The sequence below is a fragment of the Trifolium pratense genome, linkage group LG3 (assembly GCF_020283565.1).
Source record: "Trifolium pratense cultivar HEN17-A07 linkage group LG3, ARS_RC_1.1, whole genome shotgun sequence".
In the NCBI taxonomy this organism is placed as follows: Eukaryota; Viridiplantae; Streptophyta; class Magnoliopsida; order Fabales; family Fabaceae; genus Trifolium; species Trifolium pratense.
This window is the reverse complement of record NC_060061.1, coordinates 34,615,356-34,640,400: the sequence shown is the minus strand read 5'-3', so window position 1 is coordinate 34,640,400 and position 25,045 is coordinate 34,615,356. Positions and strand designations below refer to the sequence as shown.

Genomic DNA, 25,045 nt, shown 5'->3' with positions numbered 1-25,045 from the left:
TAAAAAGTTGATTTTTAAAATAGGGGGACCAAAACTTCATTTTTTTGAAAATAGGGGGATCAAAAGTGCATTTAAGGCTTTCTCTTTTCATGCTTGAGAAGGTTTTGGTTCATGTTCCCCTTCTCTTTTTGTACTTGCTTCATTTTATATCTATTTAGGGTGTTGCCGATGGCTCACCATATGCTCCCCATTTGCTTAAAAAATAAAAAATTGAGGCGCAAGGTAAAATAGTCGAACCAATCTATTGGTAAACTGATGTTACCCGAGATTAGTGAAGAGTGGGTGCCCTAAGGAAGAATGAGGGTAGTTGAGGTTACCATAGAAGAAAGCCCGACATCCCTGGAAATCAATGTCAAAGACAACGAGGAGTTGATGACCCAAAGATGAGAAAATCTCGACCAATGCACCCGAATGACAAGGGATGGCATGAAAACCCAAACCCGGGAGACCCATCCGAACTCAAACTCAAGTCAACGGGCGAAATTCGAGTTGACTGTGTTTGGGTTTGGTTTCGGGTGACACATGATACCACGAGTGTGGGTGTGGGTTTCAAACCCGAATACCCACCAAAATATACGTTAAATTACCTATATTTTGCATTTTCAATTGGCAGACTTTGTTTTGCTTTAATTCTCATCAATGACAATATGTTTTGCTTAAATTTACAACATATATTTTTGCTAACTGATTGACAATATGTTTAAATTTTCTTGTTTTTGCTTAAATTTACAATATGTTTTGCTAACTGATTGACTTAGCAGACCTTGTTTTGGTTAAATTTGCAAATTAGTACAAAATGCGCTGCGAGTTTGAGTTTGAGTGGAAAAACCCGAACCCAGTGGATGTTGGCGTGAGTTTTGTTTTGCCACCCGAAAAGTCTTTGGGTTGGGGTGGTGATTTCGGGTGTTGGTTTGGGTAGTGGAAAACCCGCACCCGTGGGCACTTGTTGCCATCTCTAACAAGTGTCAAATCAAAAGAACAAACCCAGAACAGCGCATGCAACCACCATCACCATAACTTAAAAGAGGAGGCAACATTAAAACATTATATACATAAGATGTAGGTAGGGGTGCTCGCGGTTCGGTTTGGATCAATTTTGAGGCAAAAACTCATCCGATCCAAAAATAAATTTATTTGCGGTTCAGTTTTGGATGACAAACAAAAAAAATCCAATGCGATCCAATTTTATGCGGTTTTATTTGGATCTGTTTTTGGACATCCAAATTATAAAATGTAAATTTTTTTATTAAATATTAATATTATAAAAAACACTATAAAATAATAGTTTGACTTTTTTGACAAAATAAATATTTAGTTTGATGTAAAAAATAACATATAATATATTAAAAGTTAATATTTTGGAATGACAATTGTCAATTATATTTTTTTTTACAAAAATTGTCAATTATATTTGAAACGTATCAAAAGGTGAAAAATTAATTAAATTAAACTAACAAATAATATTAACAAAATTTAAAATGAACAAAAAATAGGTTAATGCAATATATATTCATTCTAATAAAAAGATAAATAAATATTAAAATATATGTATGCGGTTTAGTTCGGTTTTGATCGGTTTTGAAAAATTGATCCGAAATCCGATCCAGCGGTTTTCACAAAAGGACATCCAAACACATCCAAAAATATTCAGTTTTTTGCGGTTTTAGTTTTTTGGGATCGGTTTGCGGTTTTTATTTGGATTGGTTTGGATTTGAGCACCCCTAGATGCAGGAGAATTTGCAATTGATTGCCAAGCTTTGGAACCAAAGCAAGAAAGATATCTCATCCACTGAAGTGTTCTGAAGTCATTGTTCATCAAAGTTTCTATTAATGGAAATATGTTCAGCCGAGTCCTTGTGGATGTGGGTGCTATCCTTGTTCAACTTCTAACACTGAAGAAGTTGGGGAAAAAATATGGAGGACTTAATCTGACTAAAAGTGAAGATGGTTAGCTTCATATGTGTGGCTTCCAATGCACTTGAGGTATTAATAGCAGATTTGGTCGTGGGTACAAAGTGGCGGATCCAGGACCTCAGATCAGTGGGTGCAAAGTTTTTAATTTCAACAAATAATTTTTATAAAATATAAATTAAAACAAAAACTTAGTAAAAAATATATAAATATTCAAATTAGAGTGAGCTCATATGTATAATTATTTATATTATAGTGTGGTTATATCAATAAATATCAAATTTGCACCAAATAAATTCATCAATCGTCATAGCATCTTGGCGATCTTATTACATATTAACCCGTGAACGTGGGTTTGATCCCACTTAAGCTGAATTTTTTTTATTTAAGAATTACAGTATTTATTTAAATAACAGCAAGAAGATAATAAATAAAGTGAAATGCTGTCAAAAAAGTCAAGATGTGAGTAAATAAGAGTAATCCAACGGGGAGGGCAAAGGGTGCAGCCTAATTTATTGAGGGGGTGCAAAAATAAACAAATTAGAATAACATGTGTAGTTATTAACAATTGAGGGGGTGCAGCAGCCCACCCTGGACTTAAGGTAGATCCGCCCCTAGGTACAAATGAATGAAGGTCTATCTTCTTTGTATTAGATGAAAAGGCTTCTTACTGTGTCATACGAAGTTTTCTCTCCCGACCCCCCTCATTTCTTTTCTACCCCCCAAAAATCCCATTTTGTCCCCTGCGGTATGAAAATTTTTTGCCAACAAACTTCGGTTTATATAAACCGAAGTTTTTAAACATGGAAAAATAATTCGGTTTATATAAACCGAAATAACATATACCCCCAAAAAGAAGGAAAATTTATGTGAAAATTTGTGTAGAGCTACCTGTGGTAAATTTATCATATCTCTCTAAATATAGGTCGTATGCTAATGATTTTTAATCCAGTGTAAAGAAGACAAAATTTACTACAAGATTAACACCGGAATTATTAAATTTCATTAAGTATAGTATGAGAAAATCTACCTACAAGTTTGAGAAAAGTTTCTGCAAAATGTTGTAGAGATACCTGTGGTAAATTTATCATATCTCTCTGAATATAAGTCGTATGCTAATAATTTTTTATCCAGTGTAAAGAAGACAAAATTTACTACAAGATTGACACTGGAATTGTTAAATTTCATTAAGTATAGTATGAGAAAATCTACCTACAAGTTTGAGAAAAGTTTATGCTCTGTTTCTGTACCAGTACCCATTATTTCGTCAAACTGAACCAATTGGATAGTTAACCCTCAAAACAAAAATTATATTTGTATTCTTGACACCCTAAGCTTTCCAACGAGTGGTCATTTATTCAAATCGGACATCGTTTAGTATTTCAAATAAATTGTGGAAGTTGAGGGTCTCATGCAGAATTTATGTAGGAAAGCTGGAAAAAATTTTGGAACAGAATATTTCGGTTTATATAAACCGAAATTTTTTAGCATGCCAAAAAAATTCGGTTCGTATAAACCGAAGTACCCCCAAGGGCAAAAACGGAAATTCAGGGGGTAGAAAAGAAATGAGGGGGGTCGGGAGAGAAACCATCGTGTCATACTATGTAGGAATTTGATCCAGTAAATGTGTACCGTCAACGTTCCACCATTTTTATTTATTTATTAACCATATGGTTGATAGGAAAATGAATCAGGTAATTTATAGTCTGATCAAGTAAATAAAATTTGATAAAAACTATTTTTAACAAGAATAGAAATTTCAGATTCACCCGAACCTTTCATCTTTTTGTAAAGTACCTTATTAACTAAAAATTTCACGCTTAAAATGAATAAGTGGGAAGACCTAGATTCGAACCCAGACTAGGCTGCTAATTGAGATAAGCTCACGCGAGCCCCAACTATTCATCTTAAGAGAGTTAATTAAGTATTTTTTTTTTTTTTTTTTTGTTTTTCACCCTCTGATTCCTAGGAAAAGGGCCCTAGTAATCCAGAATTCGGAGCGAATTCTGACATCAAGTGGTCCAAAATACATTTGCGGGGATCGAACCGCGATTCTCCCTACTAAGTTCAACGCCAACCATCCCTTAATCAACTTTTGTTTTTTTTTTTTTTTTACAAAAGAGTTAATTAAGTACTTATCCAATGTGTTAGTTTCCAAATCCATTTCTTTCGCATAACAGTGTGCCATTTTTTGTTTTTCTTCTTTCACTATGCAGTAATAATAATGGTGTCTGGCTGGAGTTGATGCAGACACGAGTTTATGAGTATCGAAGAAGAAGAAACAATCGAAGCAATAGAATAGAGATGGCTAGATTTCATACCAGAAAACCATCTCTCAGTATCGTCACTTTCTACACCATTTTCATATTCGCTTTCTCCATTTCCATCTTCATCTTATACGTAAGAACCTTCAACGCCGATCAAGATCAACCACAACCTTACCAGGTACGCATTTCCTCCTTCCATTTTAGGGTTATTCGCGTGTTTCTTGTGCCGATCCTTCGATTTGATCCACTCCACTGTTAGAGATCCAAATCTGATTCTGATTTTGTGTAGTTAAACGTGCTTATTGAAGAATTTCTAGATTTATAGATTTAACATTTGCGGCATTTAATAATAGTTTTGATAATTGAATAGGGTGAAAAATGTATGCTTAGTGTGTGTGGTGAATTGGTGATTGTGATTTTTATTGCTCGAATTCTGCAATAACCATTGCATTTGATACAGGTGCCAAAACCACCTAGGTACGAATACAACGACCAACTTTGGGATTCGCCATACAGTCGTGGATTCCATCCTTGTGTCAACCCAACTGCTAAATATAAAGGTTCATATTATAGCGCTTCTTGTTCAATTTTCTTATTTTACTTCTTTTATTCAAGCTTTTATGTTTCAGCCGTCGACCATAGCATAACCTTGCTATCAATGTTTACAAATTTCATTTTACATTTTTTACTACATCAGGTGTCCAACAATTTGATCGCTATCTGTCTGTTAGAAGTAACGGTGGACTCAATCAAATGCGAACTGGTGTAAGTAGTTTCTCTCTTTCTCGCTAGGTCTTATTATTAGTTGTAAGTTGTAACTCTTATTTAAAAGCCAAATTCATGCTCTTATGTCTCTAAATTGTATTCAATTACAGTTTTAAACTTTTGTACATGATAATACATACTGTAGAGTTACTATTTCAAATGCAGATTAAGTTTTGTGTCATCCTCACAGATTTTGGTTTGCATTCATGTCATCTTCTTTAGGGGGTTGGGTAGTGACTATGTGTGAATCCAACTTCTTTCCTATTGTACACGACTAATCAATTCTTTTTGCTATAGATAGCAGACATGGTTGCTGTGGCACATATAATGAATGCAACTTTAGTCATCCCTCAATTGGACAGACGTTCATTCTGGCAAGATTCGAGGTATTTCTCGGTATACTCTATTTCAGCATCACTTGGCTCGTTAGATGCATATTTTATCCTTTTCCAATGTTTTCTTCTTTATTGGGCATTGCACAGTGTATTTTCAGACATATTCGATGAGTTTCATTTCATTGAATCCCTGAAAGGAGATATCAGGATTGTTCAGGAACTTCCCAAGACTTTGGAAGCTGCTCCCCGGGCTAGGAAACACTTTACTTCCTGGGCTGGCGTTGGTTACTATGAAGAGATGACGAGGTTATGGAATGACTATCAGGTACTCAAGTCCTTCTTGTATTTTGAACAACTTTTGTTGGTTCTTATTTTCTGCTGAAGGCTTCGTTGTTAAATTTGCTAATCAGTAATCATAGTTTTGCTTGCTTTATCTCAAATAGCTCCCTGTGAAAATTAATACTTCAATTTTCATGTATCCGCTTCTGAATATTTCTATTTGTGAAAAGTAGCAGTATGACTGGTCACCAGAGACACTTTTGTGCACCAATCCACCCATTTCTTTAGCCATTACAAAGACCTAGATAAAGGGAAATGGGTGATAGGCTTGCTGGAAGCTCAATTTAAATATTTGTCACATGAGTATGAATATGGACATTACAGTTTTATTACAATAGTTCATGTAGTTGGACCTTTACCCCATAAAAAAATGTAGTATTATATATTGTAAAATTTTAGTCAGATTATATTGTGCTGCATAATATATGGGGAAGTTTAATCATGTCTGAAGGAAATAGAATGCTCATCCTTTATCATTTTAGTGCTAACGGCATGAAGAGATGGATGTATGGTTGTATATTGTATACCAGCATTGTTGTTCCCTAGTATTTAAGTTGCTTTGTTTTCTAATGTCAATCGCGTTTCTAAAGATGTCGATTTTAGGTACTGAGGACCACATTAGATTTTTAGCTAACATTTGTGTTACTACTGCATGCCGTTCTGGGCATGCGCAAAGTTAATATCCGTTCTCAAAGAAGGGAATTTCTAAGTTATGTTCATGCTCAACAAGTGATTTTCATATTATGTCTCTGTGCTCCATATTTATTAGTCTGAATGTATTATGCAAATAATGATTTGATTTTTCAGGTGATACATGTTGCAAAATCAGATTCTCGACTTGCAAACAATGATCTTCCTCTAGACATCCAGAGGTTGAGATGCCGTGCAATGTATCATGCACTTCAATTTTCTCCTCCTATTGAGAATCTTGGAAAGGTTTGATTTTTTTTTTTGGATGCATTTTCTAGGCTCTTATATATGTCATAAGAATTTTATCCGTTCATCATATCGGGATTTAGTAACCGGAAAAATGCTGGGATGGAAATTAAAGACAAAATAACTGATTCAATTCTCATGTGTTTTTATTCTTTATTTAATTATAATACTAACAGAAAAAGAAGCATTTTGAATGAAGCAATTTAGGGAGAATGAAATAGGTAACATGTAAAGATACAAATTGAAATGAACGGCTTTCCATTTTATGCCTAAATAATAACCGGAAAACGTTAAGAAAAAGGTTGTACTTTAAAAGAGAGAATAGTATTCCGACTTTTGTTGCTACCATCTTTCAAATTAAGTGCTTACAATTCTTGTGGGAAACAATGCACAAATAGGAAAGTTTTGATTTAAGAGGATTTTCTTGAGGGCACATGGATGCATCATGCATGACAAATGAAATATCCATAGTTCAAGATCTTGTGGGGCTGCTATATGTTTGTCTCATTTGAATCTCTCTAATTATAATGGTACTGTATAAGAAGCATTAAATAATAAATTTGAATTATTTAACAAAAGTTAGGTTCAAACCTTGCTAGTTTAAGTCCAATATTTATGTACATCATGCTAGAAAATGATGCATGTGATCCCTGGATCACAATGTCCTTCACTTTTGATGCATTTAAGATGTCTACATGGGGCTTTCTGGTAAAATAGGTTCTGAGCATACATGACGGTTAAAAAACAGAGGTTGGTGGATCGGCTGAGATCACGCGGGGGAAGATATATTGCTCTCCATCTCAGATATGAGAAAGATATGTTGTCTTTTACTGGTTGTGCTTATGGTCTGACAGATGCAGAATCTGAAGAGCTCAGAATTTTAAGGTGAGATTAGTTATTATATATGTGTACTCAATCATTCTACCATGTATTTGAAATATGTATGCTTAGTCATTCTCATTCTACTGATTTTTTTTAAGAAAAATTTGTTTCAATTCTTCTAGGGAGACTACAAAGTATTGGAAAGTAAAAAAGATAAACTCAACAGAACAGAGAATTGGAGGATTTTGCCCACTCACTCCAAAGGAGGTTGGCATTTTTCTTCTAGCTCTTGGGTTTCCCCCATCAACACCAATATACATTGCTGCAGGGGAGATCTATGGTGGCAATACTCATCTATCAGAACTCTCTTCCCGCTTCCCTAATCTAATCTTTAAGGTGCACAAACTATTCTGTTGTCTAACTATGCCAATAAGTAGTTCAATAGCTCATAATCTTTGGGTGGTGGGTAGCGTTTGCCTGATTAAGTGATTAATAAATGTTAACAGGAATCCCTTGCAACTGCTGAAGAGCTGAAAGCTTTCACCAACCATGCATCTCAAAATGCTGCACTCGATTACATAATCTCTGTAGAGAGTGATGTATTCGTTCCATCGTACTCAGGAAATATGGCACGAGCTGTCGAGGGACACCGCAGGTTCTTAGGCCACCGTAAGACAATTACTCCAGACAGGTACTGAATTCAAGAAATTATAATTGTAGAATTTTCTTTTGATCCCATGGTTCCCGTTGGAAATTCTGCCTTCATTGCGGTCCGCCCCCATCCGCCTAATTGCGGCATTTGGGTTGCCTTCATTGCAGCCTCCAACACCTTCATTGTGTTGGATGTGAAAGGGTGGATTTAGTCCCACATTGCTTAGATATATGGCCTGTGTAGCGTTTATATAGCTTGGGCAACCCTCACCTTACAAGCTGGTTTTGTAAGGATGGGTTAGGCCCAATACCCAAATTTAAGATCCCCGCTCCCCTCACTTTCTAATTAAAAAGTGGAATTTAAGCATATGGTAGGTGGGCCTATGCATTATCCACGCTTCAAACCCAAGTGGGCTCTTGCGTGAGGGGGCGTGTTAGAAATAATATAACACCATTGATGTGGCTCTATCCTAAGAGCTTAAATTTTTGGGATAATCGGTTATTTGAGAGTTCCCAAAACACAGTTATTGTTTCCCACTAAGGTTCTATAATCAAGTCGATGATCGATCTTCCAAGTTTTTCTCAAGCTTTTCTGAGGATCGTATTCAGCTTTTCACAAGCGTTCATTGTCTACTTCGATAAATATTATTAGGCAGTTATTATGTTACTAGTGGTAGTTATTATATTATTAGGAGCAGTTATATTTTACAGGTGTGTGTATGTGCACCGTCATAAATTTTTCTATCTCAGCCCGCTAACTCGGTTCACTTGCTCGACCCAGTCTTCAGCTATCTCGGCCTTCTCTTTCTACTAACCCATGATCCCATGATCACTAACTTAACACCCCACTACGTCTTAGAACCTCCCAATAAATAACACCACTTAGTAACCTCTCCTCCAACCTCTATAAATAGAGGATGGAGGACCATTTGGAAGGGGATTGACATTTTTACCAAAAGCACAAACTTTTTAAGATTTGCACTCGGTTCCTCGCCGGTCAAGTGATTCTATATTTTTTTAGCAAGAACAGTATGTAACTCTATAAATAGTAGTTTGTTATCTGAATTAAGGGTGGATTTTTTTAGTAGGAACCAGTTGGTTAGGGAGAGGGCAGGCTCTCAATTTCCTGTCAGTTGTGTCATTCAAATAATTGCGTAAAACTGCACTTAAGAAACTGCCTTTGTCAGTTTCGTTCAAGACAGAATTGCTGGAACAGTGTGTATGTAATCTTTGCTCTCTGGAACATTGTTTCAAGGGTGATTCCTCAATACTATCCTAGTACATTAAGTATATCCTATTGATTTAGATACCAGTTCTAACACAATACAAGTTGACGGGATCCCCCAATCATATCGATTCTGCACGGTATCTAAATCTTTATTTGTTTTGTTACACTGGTCTGTTTCTCTCAGTTTCTTCTAATACACGTATATATGTATCTTGCTGGTGCGCCATCCATATGCTATGGAAGTGTAAATTATCTACCGTGTCATTCTGTATTTCACTTGCTTCCGTGGAGGAATATTTCTCGAGTTTATGATATTTCAGAAACTGGACCACTAAGAAGAAATGCCTGTTTATATGTTTTATTCTTTCTTCAACTTATCTCTTTAAGTTTCTTATTCCTTTTATTTTCAGGAAAGGACTTGTTGGAATCTTTGATAAGCTGGAAACTGGAGAGCTAGTAGAAGGAGTGGCACTATCACATATGGTGCAGCGGATGCACAAGAACAGGTGAGTTTATTGCATAATGTTAAATCATGTTTATAATTGACCATAAAATGGGCAGTTTTGGGCTCAATAGATTCCCTCTCTGTTTCATCTGTCATTTTCCTTTTCACCTCTTATTGACTTCAGGTTGCAAATAATTCAAGTCAAAATAACTTTCCTATTTTTCTTAATTATATGCGTAGGCAAGGAGCTCCAAGGAAAAGACAAGGTTCATTACCTGGAGTTAAAGGCAGGGCACGTTTCAGGACTGAAGAGTCCTTTTACGAAAATCCATACCCAGAGTGTATATGTGGTTCGAGAAACAAACGAGAAAGAATGTGAAGAGAAACCATACTGCAGTTCCAGTTCCAATCTAAAACTTTTGAAGGGTCTTGTTTATCTGTGAAGTTATTTTCGGTAAACTGTAATTGTAACCAGCCATTTCGACACACCCTTGCTTGTGCCTTGAAGCTATGTGGTCAGTCGCAGGGTTTTCGGAAACCCATAACAACAAACCCACAGTGTTGACAGGCTAACTCCTTAGCTGTATTCTGACAATTCACTTCAAGTAGCATTGAGCCACTGACATTATATATATTAATTCATAGATAGAATACGCCCCCCTCGCCTGTTCTTACAAAATGAACTCTAGTTTTCAGGTGAAGCCATTTGGGAAGGTTACATTGTAAAGTTTAATAACTTCCCCATCTTTGATTATGTTTGTCAAGCTAGTCTCGTCAACTTATAGTTGATATTTTTTATGGTGGATTTTACTACAGTAGCATTTGATCATAGCTTATTATATCTGTTTCATTTTTATCTCTATTATTTTATGTAAGTTAATCCTTTATGATCTTTTAAATAAAACAAAAAAGTAATTTATAATAAATTTATTCATGTCATTTTATATCCATCAACTAAAAAAATGACACCACTTTATGTGGGTTTCATTCTCAAATTTAGTGAGGCCTAAAGGAATTTAAGAGTGTTGTTAACAGAGTATTATAGTGAGTTTTTTATTTCTACAAAATTATAGTGAGTCTTGTTAACATTCACCGATTAATTCAACCGTAGATTATGACAAACTTTTTTACTAGTCTTGGGCAAATGCTACCTTCTCATACGGCACAGAACTTGATATAAAAATGTTGTTTCCAACCTAATGCATTTAACTCTTAAATTTATTTTTTGTCAAAAAAAAAAAAAACTCTAAAATTTATTTGTTTCATTGTGCACAATTTATTTTTGAAGAATCATTGTGCACAAGTTAGCAACTCGGAATGAGTTTATTTTTTATGCACTATGTAATTTTTTAAAACACGTGATGTCTCACATTTGATTTATTAATTGATGTGACAACATTATATTGAATTGCATGTGTAAAATAACTTTATATTGAAATTTCATAAAAATGATCTAATGTATGAGTTTAATTGTTGTGTACTGTCGTGTAAAGATTTTTTACACATACATCCAATAATGCGTTGCCACATCATTTAATGAATGTGACACATCATGTGTTTTTAATTACCATACATGATGTGTCGGTATATTATTGGACGCGTGTAAAATAACTTTACACTCTGAAGGTGCATATAAATTTCTTAGTATAATTGATTTGGGAAATTATTAAATTATTATTTTTTAAAGAGTAAAACAAAAGAAGACTTAATTAGTAAAATGGTCTCTTAAAGACATTTTTGGTTTTAAATTGGTCCCTTACAGAAAAAAAAGGTCTGAATAGGTCCCTTAAAGAAAAAAGGTCCGAATAGGTCCTTAAAGACATCTTCGTTAATCAGTTTGGTCCCTAAAAAAAGGTCTGAATAGGAATAAACTGATTAACTGATATGTCTTTAAGGGACCTATTCAGACCTTTTTTTCTTTAAGGACCTATTCAGACATTTTTTATTTAAGTGACCAATCTAAAACAAAAAATATCTTTAAGGGACCATTTTATTAATTAAAAGAACTAGAAGATAAAAATGATATTCCATATATACTCATAAACCCCAACAACTACAAGAACCTGAATGCAGAAAGCAGATAGATAATAATAATCAAAGTAGTATAGTAAGAGCAACATTTGGATATGATGCTAATAATGACACGTTGAAACTCACTCTTCTTCCCTCATATTGCTATTGTTGCAAACAAAAACATGAATCTTCAAATTTCAAATAGCATCGATTCTTCACTTCAACTCCCAAAACCCTTATCCTCTCATAAAACAATCTTCTTCACCCAATTCCCTCACTCTTCTCTTTCTCAACACATTCTCAGAACCAAATTTCCTCACAATAAAAACCCTCGCAAATGCAAACTCAGAATCACCGCTTCCAATTCTCTTTCACTTTCATCCTCCAACCAACAAGACTCCGAATCTATTCAGCTTTTCGAGGTTCGTTTTTCCACTACTTCAATTTTACTTTCAATTGATTTTTCTTTTTGAAATTCTAGAAGCTGAAAATTCAAATTCATCTTCAAAAAATTGTGTGTGCAGAAACTGAAGGAATCTGAAAGGGAACGGGTGAATGAGTTAGAAGAACTAGAGAGAAAGGCTAATGTGCAGTTAGACAGGCAGCTTGTAATGGCTTCTTCATGGAATAGAGCTTTGTTGACTTTGCGTGGAAAATTGAAGGGAACTGAATGGGATCCTGAAAATTCACATAGGATAGACTTCAGTGATTTTTTGAAATTGCTTGATTCAAATAATGTTCAGTTTATAGAGTATTCCGATTATGGACAAACTTTATCAGGTGCCGGATTTTTCCTTTTTTTAGGATTTGTGTTTGAAAGTTATTACATTAGATTTCGTGGTTAACAATTTAGGGTCTGTTTGGATTGACTTATTTGAGTTTATATACTGACATGAACTCTTGTGATATTGTTTGGAAGAGCTTTTGGAAACAACTTTTGGATAGCTTATGAAAACAACCTATGACTTACTCCCTCCATATAACACAATATACGCAAAAATCACCTTTTTAGGTTCATTGCTAAATTAATGTATTTAGTCTATATTATAGACCAAATACATTAATTATGCAATGAATCTAGAAAGGTGATTTTTGCTTATATAATGTTACGGAGGGAGTATATGAAAACAATTTGACTTCATTTTATCTTTTGTTATAGCAGCGATTTATATATAAGTATTTATATGATAACCGCTTATGCTATAAGCGTTTAGTTAAGTTGTTTATCCAAACAAACTTTTGAAAGATGTGCTATTGGGCTTTTTTGTTATTTCTCATTATGTTATCATGCTTAGAAATACTTGTAATGAAACAACGCATTATGCATGTATTCGCATTATTATGATAGTACATTTGTTGCTTTTATGCCAGATACATAGAGTGGTCACCTGCTCGGTCTGGTTGGGATGTGTATTGCTGAATGTTGTTGTCTTTTTTTTTGTGTGTGCAGTAATTTTACCATATTATAAGAATGGGAAAACATCAGGCGCTGAAGGGAATCCTAAGGATATTGTTTATCGGCGTCATGCAGTTGAACGAATGCCGATTGATTGTTGGAATGATGTTTGGGGAAAGCTGCATCAACAAATTGTAAATGTTGATGTCATTAATGTAGATTCTGTACCTGCTGAAGTATACTCAACGGTTGCAACTGCAGTCATATGGTCTATGCGTCTTGCCCTGGCTGTTGGATTTTATGTTTGGATTGATAATTTGATGAGACCAATATATGGAAAGTCGATACCTTATGATTTGGGAACTCCTCCTCCCACCCCACAAGCTAAGGTGCCCGTCTTAAGAAGACATGCACTTGGTTCTCTAGGCAAGAGTAGGTTAGTGCAAATTTTCTCTCTATTTCCTATCCCACTTCCCCTTGGTTGACTGAAATTTCATTTTTGTGTAGTGTTGGTTTTAGTTGGTTGATATATGTCATTCTGCTTGTAATTAAGATTTACTAGAAAATTTATCTCTTTCTTTGGCCTAAATAGCTGATGCTGGTTATGTGTTAGAAATTTAGGACCAATTTGTGGGGAAGGAAAATATGACGTACCTACATCTTTTTCTCTTTCTTCCACTTGAAACTCATGAATGACAATTGCTAATGCACCTTTCAAAAGCTTTCATTGGAACTTCCCCTTTCCTAATCAATAGGCTGTTAGAGCTTTTTAGTCCAAGAACCCAATGTTCATTCAAAAGAAGTTGTTTAACCTTCGGAACTTATTTATGATATTTGTTTGAGATTCCATGTTTGATCTTGAAGCAAGCATATCTGATCTTTTATTCATTTAGGAATGATGTAAATGTAATACAAAACATAGCTTAGAGAAGGAAAAAAACATAATAAAAAACATACACATTCTGTACAGAAAAAGAACCCATAGAACTTTGGGATTGAGAGAGATTATAACTGTATTGAAGTCTGCTATATCATATGTCGAATATCTTATCAAGCATAAAAAGAAATAAGGAAAATATAGAAATAATAAAATAAAATCAATTTTCTTTTTAATATTTAGTAGAACCTTTCACCATTCTCCTTAGTCCTTACTGTTACGGGTAGCTAAAGAGGTGCAACAATACAATTTAATTGTTGTTAGGAAAACTGTCTCAAACATTGTCTTTGTTTTGTGAATCATGTTTGAGTTCAAATTAGTCTGCACAATGTAACTAGTTTCTGTTTAAATCTTAAATGCCTAATTACTTTGCAAGTGCTTGTACTATAATCTTTTGGGCTGTACCGGTTCTACTGCATTTCATAAATCAACTGTAAACAAATAATATTATATTTGAAGGATTGAATTTGTCCTTTACAAATTTCTTTAAAGTATCTGGATGGGTGAACCTAAAGGAAGACAGGCAATACACTGTGCCTTCCAAACTTGGATTTTCCATTTTTGTTTAGTACTATTTGTTTAACAATAGTTGATCTATAAAACTCTATGCTGATTTAGGCTTGTCTCGGTCTTTACTGTCCTTCACGATTATGATATTTTGTGGTATTTCAAGTGGAATATATATATATATATATATTTCAGAATCGAGGAATCTCAATTTAAACATCTTTGCAAGTGCTGTATTTTATAAGAAATTTGTTATATTGGCGATTGGTTCATTACAACTGGTTATGTGTTGAAAGTAGTTGGAAAAATTTAATTGCAATTTCATGAGAATAAAAAAAAAATAAAAGCATTCATGATGGGGTTTTTTTGTTGTGTTTGTATAGCGGAAGTTACATGGAAGAAAATTTCCTTGAAAAATATTTTTCTATGGAAAATACTCATACTTTTTGTTTTTATTCATGGCTCCATAGCTCTATATATAGAGCTAAATTGTAATACAAAACATATTTCTAAACCATATCTTCAAATAAGAAACATCCTAAAATATTCTAAACAAAAATATAAATCATAAATCCTCTTATTTTAAATATAAATCTAAAATATATTTAAATCTAAAATCTTCAAAAATAATATTTAGGCATATTATTCTCAACAATTTAAACAACCAATCTCTTTACGCTGGAATCTAATTATAATGCTTTCCCCTCAGGGCTAAATTTATATCTGCAGAAGAAAGAACTGGTGTTACATTTGATGATTTTGCTGGCCAGGAATATATAAAAAGGGAACTACAAGAGATTGTCCGAATTTTAAAGAATGGCGAGGAGTTTCAAGACAAAGGAATCTATTGTCCAAAAGGTGTACTTCTTCATGGACCCCCTGGAACTGGTAAAACTTTACTGGCTAAAGCCATCGCTGGTGAAGCAGGGTTGCCTTTTTTTGCTGCTAGTGGCACGGATTTTGTAGAGGTGCTGCCTCTTTTACAAAGATATTCATATGCATTGAGTGGAAGTTAGCAAGAAGTAGAACTTCGAAACAAAGTATTTGTTCTAAATCTAAATCCGAAATCGTTAAATTTTTAAAAGAATGGCATTGCAGATAAAATATAGAATTATCATCATTTTGGTTCTTTAGCAATGAAACAATCAAAATTGGTCCTTCAAAATAGACTAATTTGACGGCTGAAGTGACATGAAAGGACCATTTTGCTGATGTCATTATTATTGGATCAAATTGATGACAAAAATGTATGTTTATTCTAAAATTTAATCAGGTTAACTGGAGATTTAAGCATATCTTTTATGATTTATTTCCGAGACTTCAGCATATTAATCATTATCAAATGATACAGTATCTAATAGCTAATCCTTCTTGCAATCACTGTACGAAATAAATATTTATATGGAAGTAATTGCAATGTGCTATTTAATTATATCTAGATTATGTGATTCACAATGTTCTTTTGTCTAGATGATTGAATTGCATGCTTGCACATACCCGTGAAACGTGAAATATTGCATGCACAAGTGTCTTCAATTTATGTTTTATACTCAATTAATTTGGAACACTAACTTACAGTCAAATTGGCTCATTCATTTTTCCTTTCCCCCAGATGTTTGTAGGGGTTGCTGCATCCCGTGTTAAAGATCTTTTTTCTAATGCAAGATCATTTGCACCTTCGATAATCTTTATTGATGAGATTGATGCTATTGGTAGCAAGCGTGGAGGACCTGATATTGGTGGAGTAAGATACAAACAACTTTTCCCTTGAAATAATTGAACTCGAAAGTCTCTGTGTAACATTTACATAAAAAATAATTGAACTATTTATCACTAATACATGAATTTAGCCTGTAATAATTACCTGTGTCAGTAACAGCTAAAACTATTCATTTACATAAAAAATAATTGAACTATTTATCACTAAACCACTGGTTGAATCAGCCCCTTACCATGAAATAGTTACCTGTGTCAGTAACAGCTAAAACTATTCATCATATGTGTGCTTAAATCTAACATTTAAGTCTTACAAAAACCACAACTTTTGGTATCATTCATGTAATAAGGAAAAAAGAAACTAAAACTACATTTTCTAGTGTTCAGATTTACAGTATTTTGTTATAGGCTAGAAAACAATGAGTTATGAATGTTTTAACATTTCAGAAGGAACCAACAACTTGTGATTAGCAACTTTATGAGATACGGTAACTTGAATTTCATCTGATGTAATTTAAAGACCTGCTCATGGTTCTTCTGTGCTATATTGGTGAATTATGCCATGTCTGATTGTTGGTAGGTATATATATATATATATATATATATATATATATATATATATATATATATATCAGTATCATGCAAAATCTGTACTTCATTTGGCCTATGTTAAGATATCAGTATCACTTCTTACTTTCTTGCTTATTGACGATCACTTGTTCCGTCCAATTAAACTCTTTGTCTGTACATTCTATAGGGAGGTGCTGAAAGGGAACAAGGATTACTTCAGATACTGACTGAGATGGATGGATTCAAAGTTTCCACAGCACAGGTAAACTTTAATTGAACTCCAAGATCATAAAGATGTTATTTGATATACTGAATTTGAATTTCAGGTCCTTGTGATAGGTGCTACGAATAGATTGGATATTATTGATCCTGCTCTTTTGAGGAAGGGTCGTTTCGACAAGATCATTAGAGTTGGTTTACCTTTAAAAGATGGAAGACTTGCCATTTTGAAGGTATTTTAACCCCAAATCCTTGATTTACTGGGATCAGTCTTCCTTTAGTATTTCAATATTTAAAATTTCTTTTTCCTAATCTTTTTGGTGCAAATTAGGTGCATGCTATGAATAAGTCTTTTCGCTCAGAAGAAGAAAAGGATACTCTACTTAAGGAAATTGCAGAGCTAACAGAAGATTTTACTGGGGCAGAGCTGCAAAATATACTGTAAATAACCTCTTATTGATATTTCTTCATCAATCCATCATCAGAATATAGACTGATACACCATGAATAAATGACAGGAATGAAGCTGGAATTTTAACGGCCAGGAAGGATCTGGATTACATCGGCCGTGATGAGTTGCTTGAGGCCTTAAAAAGGGTTTGTGATTTTTCAGTTTCTTTCTGACTGGGCAATTTCTTATGGTGTGTTCAATGCATTTTTACACCATCTAATGAAACTTACGGATTTGCAGCAACAAGGAACATTTGAAACAGGGCAAGAGGATACTACAAAAATTCCTGAAGAACTGAGACTGAGATTGGCTTATAGAGAAGCAGCTGTTGCTGTTCTTGCATGTTATTTTCCTGAACCCCACCGCCCTTTTGTCGAGGTAACATTATTTCTTTCTTTTTTTGTTGAGCAGATTCACTGTGTGGAAATGTGATTGTTTCATCTGTGTCACGCTGTGTGTTCATTGTTTGCAGACTGATATAACATCTATTCGCAGCCAGCCAAATATGTGTTATAATGAAGTTTCTGGAAAGGTTTTTAAAAGGAAATCAGATTACATAAACTCTATAGTGCGTTCTTGTGCTCGTAAGTTGTTTTCTTTCAGGTCATTTTGGCAATTTTCTCAGAATTATGATCTTATCTTATTTATTAATTTTTTATCCTTTAGATATTGCATTTTTTATAACATCACGTGTTTTGTTTACTGTAGATTAAAGGAGAAACCAATAAGGATTACATTAAGATTTTATTGTTATACAACTTCTTTATCATGTCACTTTGCTTTTTGTTCTGTGAATCTTTGAAGTTATATCTAATGGCACCCAATTTACATCCTCTTAAATTTGAACCTCTACTTGATTGTTTTGATTATCACTCTTGTTGAGGAATTAGGATCCTAGCAACAGTGTTCAACATGTGAATTTCCAATGTTAGATGATTTACTTTTGTTATGAAAACCAACAGACTCAAGGTTCTTCAATGTAAGCTCAAAAGAATATTTGTTTACGGTTGACCAGAAGTAGACAGAGAGTGTGTTGTTTGTGGCTAGCCGCAATGATATTAACTGGAATTGGAACTTTGGTTATTAAGCTTATTTAAATTTGTTTGTAGCAAGAGTAATTGAGGAGGAGATGTTCGGGATCGACAACTTGTGTTGGATGTCTGCAAATGCAACAGTAGAAGCTTCAAGGCTTGTAGAATTTTTGATTCTACAGACTGGAATGACTGCCTTTGGGAAAGCATATTACAGAAACGAAACCGATCTTGTGCCTAATGTATGTGTGTAGGATCTAAATCTAGTAGCTTGTGTTTTGGTGTACACTGTTTCCCTTGACAGAACTATTTTAGGAGTATAAACAAGTCACAACTCATGTTCAAGTGTTTTATACAGCTTGCAGTGAAACTTGAAGCACTACGAGATGAGTATATGCGTTATGGTACAGAGAAGTGTTCATCTGTGCTAAGAGAATACCATTCAGCAGTTGAGACAATCACAGGTCTGGTTCTAGACTTTGTGTGATTTACATGTTAGCACATGAACAATTTCTTCCGGAAGTTATTTAGATTAGTTCATGATAGTTAAGACCTGTTTTTAGGAATTAAGTTTTACTGTAGAATACTAGAATACGTTAATTATTATCAAAACTTTTTATGGCAACATTTCTACATGCATATTTGTTATGCAGATATTTTGCTTGAAAAGGGGAAAATCAAAGCTGAGGAGATTTGGGACATTTATAAGAGTGCTCCTCGTGTAGCTCAGGTATATCACAAACTAAGAGTGCCTTTGGCGTTGTTATACTTATGTTATTTTGGCATGATTTGAAAGTACTCAAGCATTTGAAGATAACTTTGGAGATGTTTATTACTAGAAAATCATTTATTGGATTCTTTTAAGGGTTACAAACTCAGAATTTCAGTATGGCATGCTGTACATACTGTAACTTTTTTTTTTTTAAAATACTTATCATCACCCTGGTTGAATAAATGGTTATTTGTTCATGGTCATTTTTTTCTGGTCGCTTTTAGCCTTTTGTGAGTCCAATTGATGAATATGGAGCACTAATTTATGCTGGACGATGGGGAATCCATGGGATCAGTCTTCCTGGAAGGGTTACATTTGCACCAGGCAATGTTGGATTTTCGACCTTTGGAGCACCACGCCCTACGCAGGTATTTTAGCCAATCCTTGTATGTATATGTTGTATCAATTTGTCTTGCAATCGATCTGTATTCCTTCTTGTTTTTTTCATGGACTTCTTTTCACTGCAGACGCAAATTGTCAAGGATGACACATGGAAACTAGTAGATGATATCTGGGATAAAAAGGTTCAAGATATTAGAGATCAAGCTTCAAGGGAGATTGAAGAAGAGAAAGAAAAGCCACAACTTTTGATGGCAAGTCATTTCCTCTGAGGGGAACTTGTATTTGACTGCAGGTTTGTGGGAATTTTATTGTATTCCAGCTTACTGGTCTTTGTTGTGCCTATGGTGAGTAATGAAATGAGGTGATAACTGGAACATGCTTTATTTAATTTTGATTGCCATGGACAGGAGCTATCTACTTGCGCAAAGAGTACAAATCATCTGTCAGTTATGTAACAACAATAGCGACAATGTCTCCTTTATGCGGAATTCATGGATCAAACTAGTTACTCTTGTGTTTTCGACCTTTAATCTATAATTGTAAATTTGTATCCTGCTCTTTTAGTTGTTAAGCTGTTCTATTAGGGTATTTTGCTTCTCTTTCCCAGTTCTTTATCAGCTGGAATCTCAATTTGGAGTGCATAGTATCAAAATGAAGTTTGATCCTCTCTCGAGCAATCTAGCTGAAGGTGATTCAATTTTGTGGAAGAGGCCGCCTTTTTCGTCACAGATAGCACACCAGGTCTGTATGAGCTGTATAGAGTAAGTGAAATGCATTACTTGCTAGTTACTTAACATAATGTAATTCATTTTAGGGATGTTGAGGCAGTTGCATATCAATTGACTTCAAATGTCTATGTTGTTGTAACTTTGTGATTGTAGTCTTTAATGATAAATTAAAGTGTAAAGAATAAATATCGTTACACTGTTTTTCTTTACATGCTTTTTCATCACTAGCTCTGTGCACAGCAATTGGTCGATGATCTCACCATTAAATGCATCGAGATCTACAACTTAAAAAATTATAAGTGGGGTCTAATACAGTGTAATAATGAGATTATCCACATAACTCTAAAAAAAATTACATTCGAGGGATCCAAATTCATCATCTGACAGTGAACTTGTTCAATTTGAGTGAGACGATCCTTAGATTTGGTTCACAAAGTGACTAAGTGACTGATTTATTTCCATTTCCATCCAAGGAACTCCAACTTTATTTTGTTTAATTCAAGCAACACATATCCTCTTATTAATTCATCAATGCTTTTATTTTAAATTTGGTATAGAAATTGTTGTATCTTGTACTACAAAACTCATTGGTTTGTACTTGGTTCAAGTTAGGACTGTTCATTGTGAACCGAACCGCCTAACCGAACCGAATCATAAATAACCGAACCGTACTATAAGTTTGCGAACCGAACCATCAATATCAGGACAGTTTTCTAACCATGAACCGAACCGCAGTTAACCGAACCAAACCGTGATAATCGTACCTCAAACTCAAAACTTAAAAACCCAAGATCAAATTTGGGGATTTTAAGCGAATTTTGTGATCTTGTATGTTGTGGAATGGATGGATGTTGGTAGTACCAAGAAGGGATTTAGGATTCTGTGGTTTAGCATATCTGATATTTGATTACCCATGGAATTCTACATACTAAAAGTTTCTGATTTCATGTTTTTATATATGTGTATAACAGTATAAGAATAAAGTAAAATAAAGTTATGTATAAGAATGAGTTACTTGTTGTGTTCGTAGTTTGTCACGCCGTAAAATAATATATGTAATATTTGGAAGTTAAATTAGCCTTTTATCAGCAAAACTCTCTTTGACATGATCCTTTTAGATATATTAAGAAATTAATAGTGCAGCTCAGTTGCTCTGTTAACTCGTGGCGGACTTCGGTTTTATTATAGTTGATATGTTACTGCATATATGCTGCTTTGGAAATATATTGCTTATCAGATTGTGACTGCATAGCTTGCTTCAGGGAGTGGAGGTTCAGCACTGAGTGGATTTTTTAGGCTTTTACTATTGTATGGATATGAGTTGCTCATTAGGCAGGGACACCTTAAATTGCATCTGGGAGTGGAGGACCTGCATTAGTGGAGGTTTTAGGCTTTTCTATTGTATGCTTGCAAAGCCTTCATGAGCTAGTTTTATGATAAAAACAGTATAGTTCAAGGTGCCTAACGGTTCGGTTCAGTTAAAAATTAAAAACCGAGTAACTGAACCATAATTGTAATTTGGTTCGGTTAACCATAAACCATAATGGTTCAGTTCGGTTTTTTTGAACCATTATTATGGTTCATTTCGGTTCGGTTCGGTTATTTGAAAAAACCGAACCATGAACAGTCCTAGTTCAAGTTATGCTTTATACGTGAGCATTATTGAAGTTTAAAAATAGCTTCAAATCGCTTGTTGATTATTGCTTTCTAAGGTTGCTTAATTCAATAATTCAGCTTTAGTAAATCAACACCTAATCAAGTAATTTGATTCAAATGATTAATGTATTTCAATTAAAGGTTGAATCAATTCGAGGTATCTGAGTTTGATATCCAGCTTTACTAAATTCTATTTACCTCTAGCTAAATTTTGAATTACAGTGACTTCTTTTCTTAGAAAATCATTGGGTGAAAAGAAAGGTAAATAAACACTCCTAAATAGGAGATGTTTGGTAAATCTTTTGCACTGTCCAAGTACAAAATGTAGACAGAACATAAAAGTTGTGTAACTTTTTACACCTATACACGATCTAGAAGGACCCAATAATGGAAGGTTAATGCTTCTCCTATTGCCTATGCACTGTTTAAGTGTTACTTCTTTTCCCTTTGCCAAAGCAATCATGTTCCAGAACATGATAGATATGGGATTGAGGGTCTAGATTCTTGTTGGTTTATGACCCGTGACTCTAACTCAAGATGTTTTATGCTAGTAGACAACCCAAGCCTTATGAGTAGATGACTTGCTACCTTCCAAATAAAGCCCTGAATCACTCACAAAGTAATAAATCCAACAAGAAGAAACAACTATTTAAAAAAAAATATGATATAGTTTATCATTATCAACAGCCAAAGAATAATGTCATATAGACCTAGTAGAGAGATTCTTTCATGAACAGAGTTTATCACGTGATGCTTGATCAAAACACGCTACTTTTCCAGTTTTCCTACATAGTTAAAATATTACAATAAAGGTTAATGAGCTCCTTCAAAATATATCGTTTGAAAGAACTCGAATTCAATTTCTATGAGAAACAATTTTTGGTCAAGTTTTACTTATCATTAGCTTATAGGCTAAGGTATACAACAAGGCTGACCTAAATAAGATATGAACAATCAACTTTAAGTTTGTCTAAATGTAATGACTCGGATCTATTAAGTAAGATTTTCGGTTCAGTTCTTGTGGATGAAAAAACGTGATTTTAGAAGAAAAAAAATCTCATTAAAGGTAGTCAACCAGCCAATTTTTCGACAAATATTAGTCATCATCAAAATCGGTAGATCATTCAAATTAATAACATAGTTTAAAAAATAAAAAATTAAATCAAATCTAAAGAAGAAAAGGAATCATATAACTTTGCTTTTTGACTTTATTGCTTCAATTTTCAATATACTTTGAAACAATCCCTTAGAGAATATCTTAAGAAAATTCATCTCTACAACAATGGCTTCTAATATCAACTTGTCACTATTTCTCCTCCTCTTCCTAGCACACTATGCATTTGTTAATGGAGATGCAACTTTGATCAAAAGCACTTGCAAGAACACCAAGTACTACAATCTATGTTTCTCTTCCCTCAAATCCAATCCTAGCAGTCCAAATGCAGACACAAAGGGCTTAGCTGTGATCATGGTTGGAATTGGAATGACAAATGCTACTTCCACTTCTTCATATTTGTCTTCTAAGTCTCTTACTCCTACCAACAACAACACTTTGAAAAGTGTTCTCAAAGAGTGTGCAGATAAGTACTCTTATGCTAGTGATTCACTCCAAGCTTCAGTGCAAGATTTGGCTAATGAAGAATATGATTATGCTTATATACACATCACTGCAGCCAAAGATTATCCAAATGTTTGTCATAATGCATTCAAAAGGGTTCCTGATTTAGTTTACCCTCATGAACTTGCTAGTAGAGAAAATGGTTTGAAGCATATTTGTGATGTGGCTATGGGGATTATTGATAATCTCATCAATTTGTAGGTGCATGCATTTTCTTATTATTTCCACTTTGTAATGCAAAAATCATATTCTCTTGTGCTTTTTTTTTTTTTTTACATGTTTCCTCCTATGAAAATAATCATATTTGAAGCATTTTGTTGGACATTAAATGTATGTTGTGCATTTTTTTTCTACTAAATATTAATTTTTATGTTCTCAATGTAATCAATAATAATAAATGGAGATATACTCATGTTTTATTAACACTAACTTCATTTCTGGAAATTTTAAACATGCAATCTATTTAGTCTTTAAATTATCCCTATCTCACATTTATTCCTTATAAATATAACTAGAGAACTGAAGTTATTTACAGATATTGATATTGATGTTTCTTTTGATAAGTAGATAATTGAACACAGTTCTCTAGAACTGTTTAGTTATTTACTAAGTAGAGAACCGTTTAACATCCTGAAATTTCATGTAGAGAAGGTGTTCGCATGATAAGTAGATAACGGTGTAATATCCTGAAATTTTATGTATAGGGGCAGTGGCTCTATTTAAGTAGAGAACGGTGTAAAATCCTAAAAATTTCATATGCAGAAGGGGGTGTTAGTTTTGCATGTTAAATAGCGAATTGTATTTGCAAGTAGCAGAAGGGGTGGAAGGCCCCCTAAATTTGGTGTGGTAGTCGATCTGAAATGTTGTTTCTGTCACAATGAGGAAACCATTAATCACCTGTTTTTTGGCTGTACTGAGTTGAAAAATATTTAGCAAACGGTTCTCAGATGGTTGAAAGTAGATCATGTCCCCATGGAGTGGAATGAGGAATTAAGGTGGATCACTAGATTTAGCAAAGGGAAGGGGTAGAAGGCCCAATTGCTCAAAAGTGCGGCTGGTGAAATAGTTTACACATTATGGAAATACAGGAATGATGTTTGCTTTGGTAATAAAGTATATAATACAAACATAGATAAAAATATTATCAACACTATAGTTTATAGAGGTTGGAGAAGTCCTAAGCTTAGGGAGCATATTGCTCATTTGCTTATCTAGTTTAGTCTTCTCTTTTGTTCTGTCTAGTCCTTTTTGATGGTTGGATCTTGTATGATCACCTTGTACAAAACTGCTTTTTGAATTTATAAAATTGCTTAATTAAAAAAAGAAAAAGTAGCAGAAGGGGTATTTTGATAATTTCAAGGGACACGCGACAAAACCTAGAGGGCGCGCA

At 34.1% G+C, this 25,045-nt stretch overlaps 3 protein-coding genes across 3 annotated transcripts; all 3 read left to right on the top strand.

Moving 5' to 3' along the window:
• The first annotated feature begins 3,900 nt into the window (after positions 1 to 3,900).
• Positions 3,901 to 10,497, top strand: LOC123915730 (O-fucosyltransferase 38). The gene is made up of 11 exons (XM_045966942.1): positions 3,901 to 4,356; positions 4,639 to 4,738; positions 4,876 to 4,943; positions 5,241 to 5,329; positions 5,426 to 5,603; positions 6,425 to 6,553; positions 7,302 to 7,438; positions 7,558 to 7,771; positions 7,882 to 8,066; positions 9,665 to 9,760; positions 9,940 to 10,497. Exons 1-11 carry the CDS (start codon positions 4,156 to 4,158, stop codon positions 10,076 to 10,078), a joined length of 1,536 nt encoding a protein of 511 aa, XP_045822898.1. The 5' UTR covers positions 3,901 to 4,155; the 3' UTR covers positions 10,079 to 10,497.
• Positions 10,498 to 11,728: 1,231 nt separating this feature from the next.
• Positions 11,729 to 20,590, top strand: LOC123913357 (probable inactive ATP-dependent zinc metalloprotease FTSHI 4, chloroplastic). The gene is made up of 17 exons (XM_045964075.1): positions 11,729 to 12,134; positions 12,237 to 12,492; positions 13,163 to 13,544; positions 15,262 to 15,520; positions 16,165 to 16,296; positions 17,026 to 17,100; positions 17,165 to 17,290; positions 17,389 to 17,498; positions 17,576 to 17,654; positions 17,749 to 17,886; positions 17,981 to 18,092; positions 18,618 to 18,781; positions 18,898 to 19,003; positions 19,193 to 19,269; positions 19,536 to 19,679; positions 19,779 to 19,945; positions 20,061 to 20,590. The coding sequence occupies exons 1-16, from the start codon at positions 11,895 to 11,897 to the stop codon at positions 19,920 to 19,922; spliced, it is 2,544 nt and encodes an 847-aa protein (XP_045820031.1). The 5' UTR covers positions 11,729 to 11,894; the 3' UTR covers positions 19,923 to 19,945; positions 20,061 to 20,590.
• A 2,624-nt stretch (positions 20,591 to 23,214) lies between these two features.
• LOC123916298 (cell wall / vacuolar inhibitor of fructosidase 2-like) lies at positions 23,215 to 23,890 on the top strand. The gene has a single exon (XM_045967727.1). The coding sequence runs from the start codon at positions 23,320 to 23,322 to the stop codon at positions 23,854 to 23,856; it is 537 nt and encodes a 178-aa protein (XP_045823683.1). The 5' UTR covers positions 23,215 to 23,319; the 3' UTR covers positions 23,857 to 23,890.
• The last annotated feature ends 1,155 nt before the right edge of the window (positions 23,891 to 25,045 follow it).

Excerpts from the sequence above, each read along its gene's own strand:
- LOC123916298 (XM_045967727.1), top strand. The coding sequence starts at position 23,320 with ATGGCTTCTAATATCAACTTGTCACTATTTCTCCTCCTCTTCCTAGCA.
- LOC123915730 (XM_045966942.1), top strand. The coding sequence starts at position 4,156 with ATGCAGACACGAGTTTATGAGTATCGAAGAAGAAGAAACAATCGAAGC. Across the intron at positions 5,330-5,425 it reads TCATTCTGGCAAGATTCGAG|TGTATTTTCAGACATATTCG; the intron begins GTATTTCTCGGT and ends GGCATTGCACAG. Across the intron at positions 6,554-7,301 it reads CTATTGAGAATCTTGGAAAG|AGGTTGGTGGATCGGCTGAG; the intron begins GTTTGATTTTTT and ends GTTAAAAAACAG.
- LOC123913357 (XM_045964075.1), top strand. The coding sequence starts at position 11,895 with ATGAATCTTCAAATTTCAAATAGCATCGATTCTTCACTTCAACTCCCA. Across the intron at positions 18,093-18,617 it reads TATAGTGCGTTCTTGTGCTC|CAAGAGTAATTGAGGAGGAG; the intron begins GTAAGTTGTTTT and ends ATTTGTTTGTAG. Across the intron at positions 19,004-19,192 it reads AGCAGTTGAGACAATCACAG|ATATTTTGCTTGAAAAGGGG; the intron begins GTCTGGTTCTAG and ends TTTGTTATGCAG.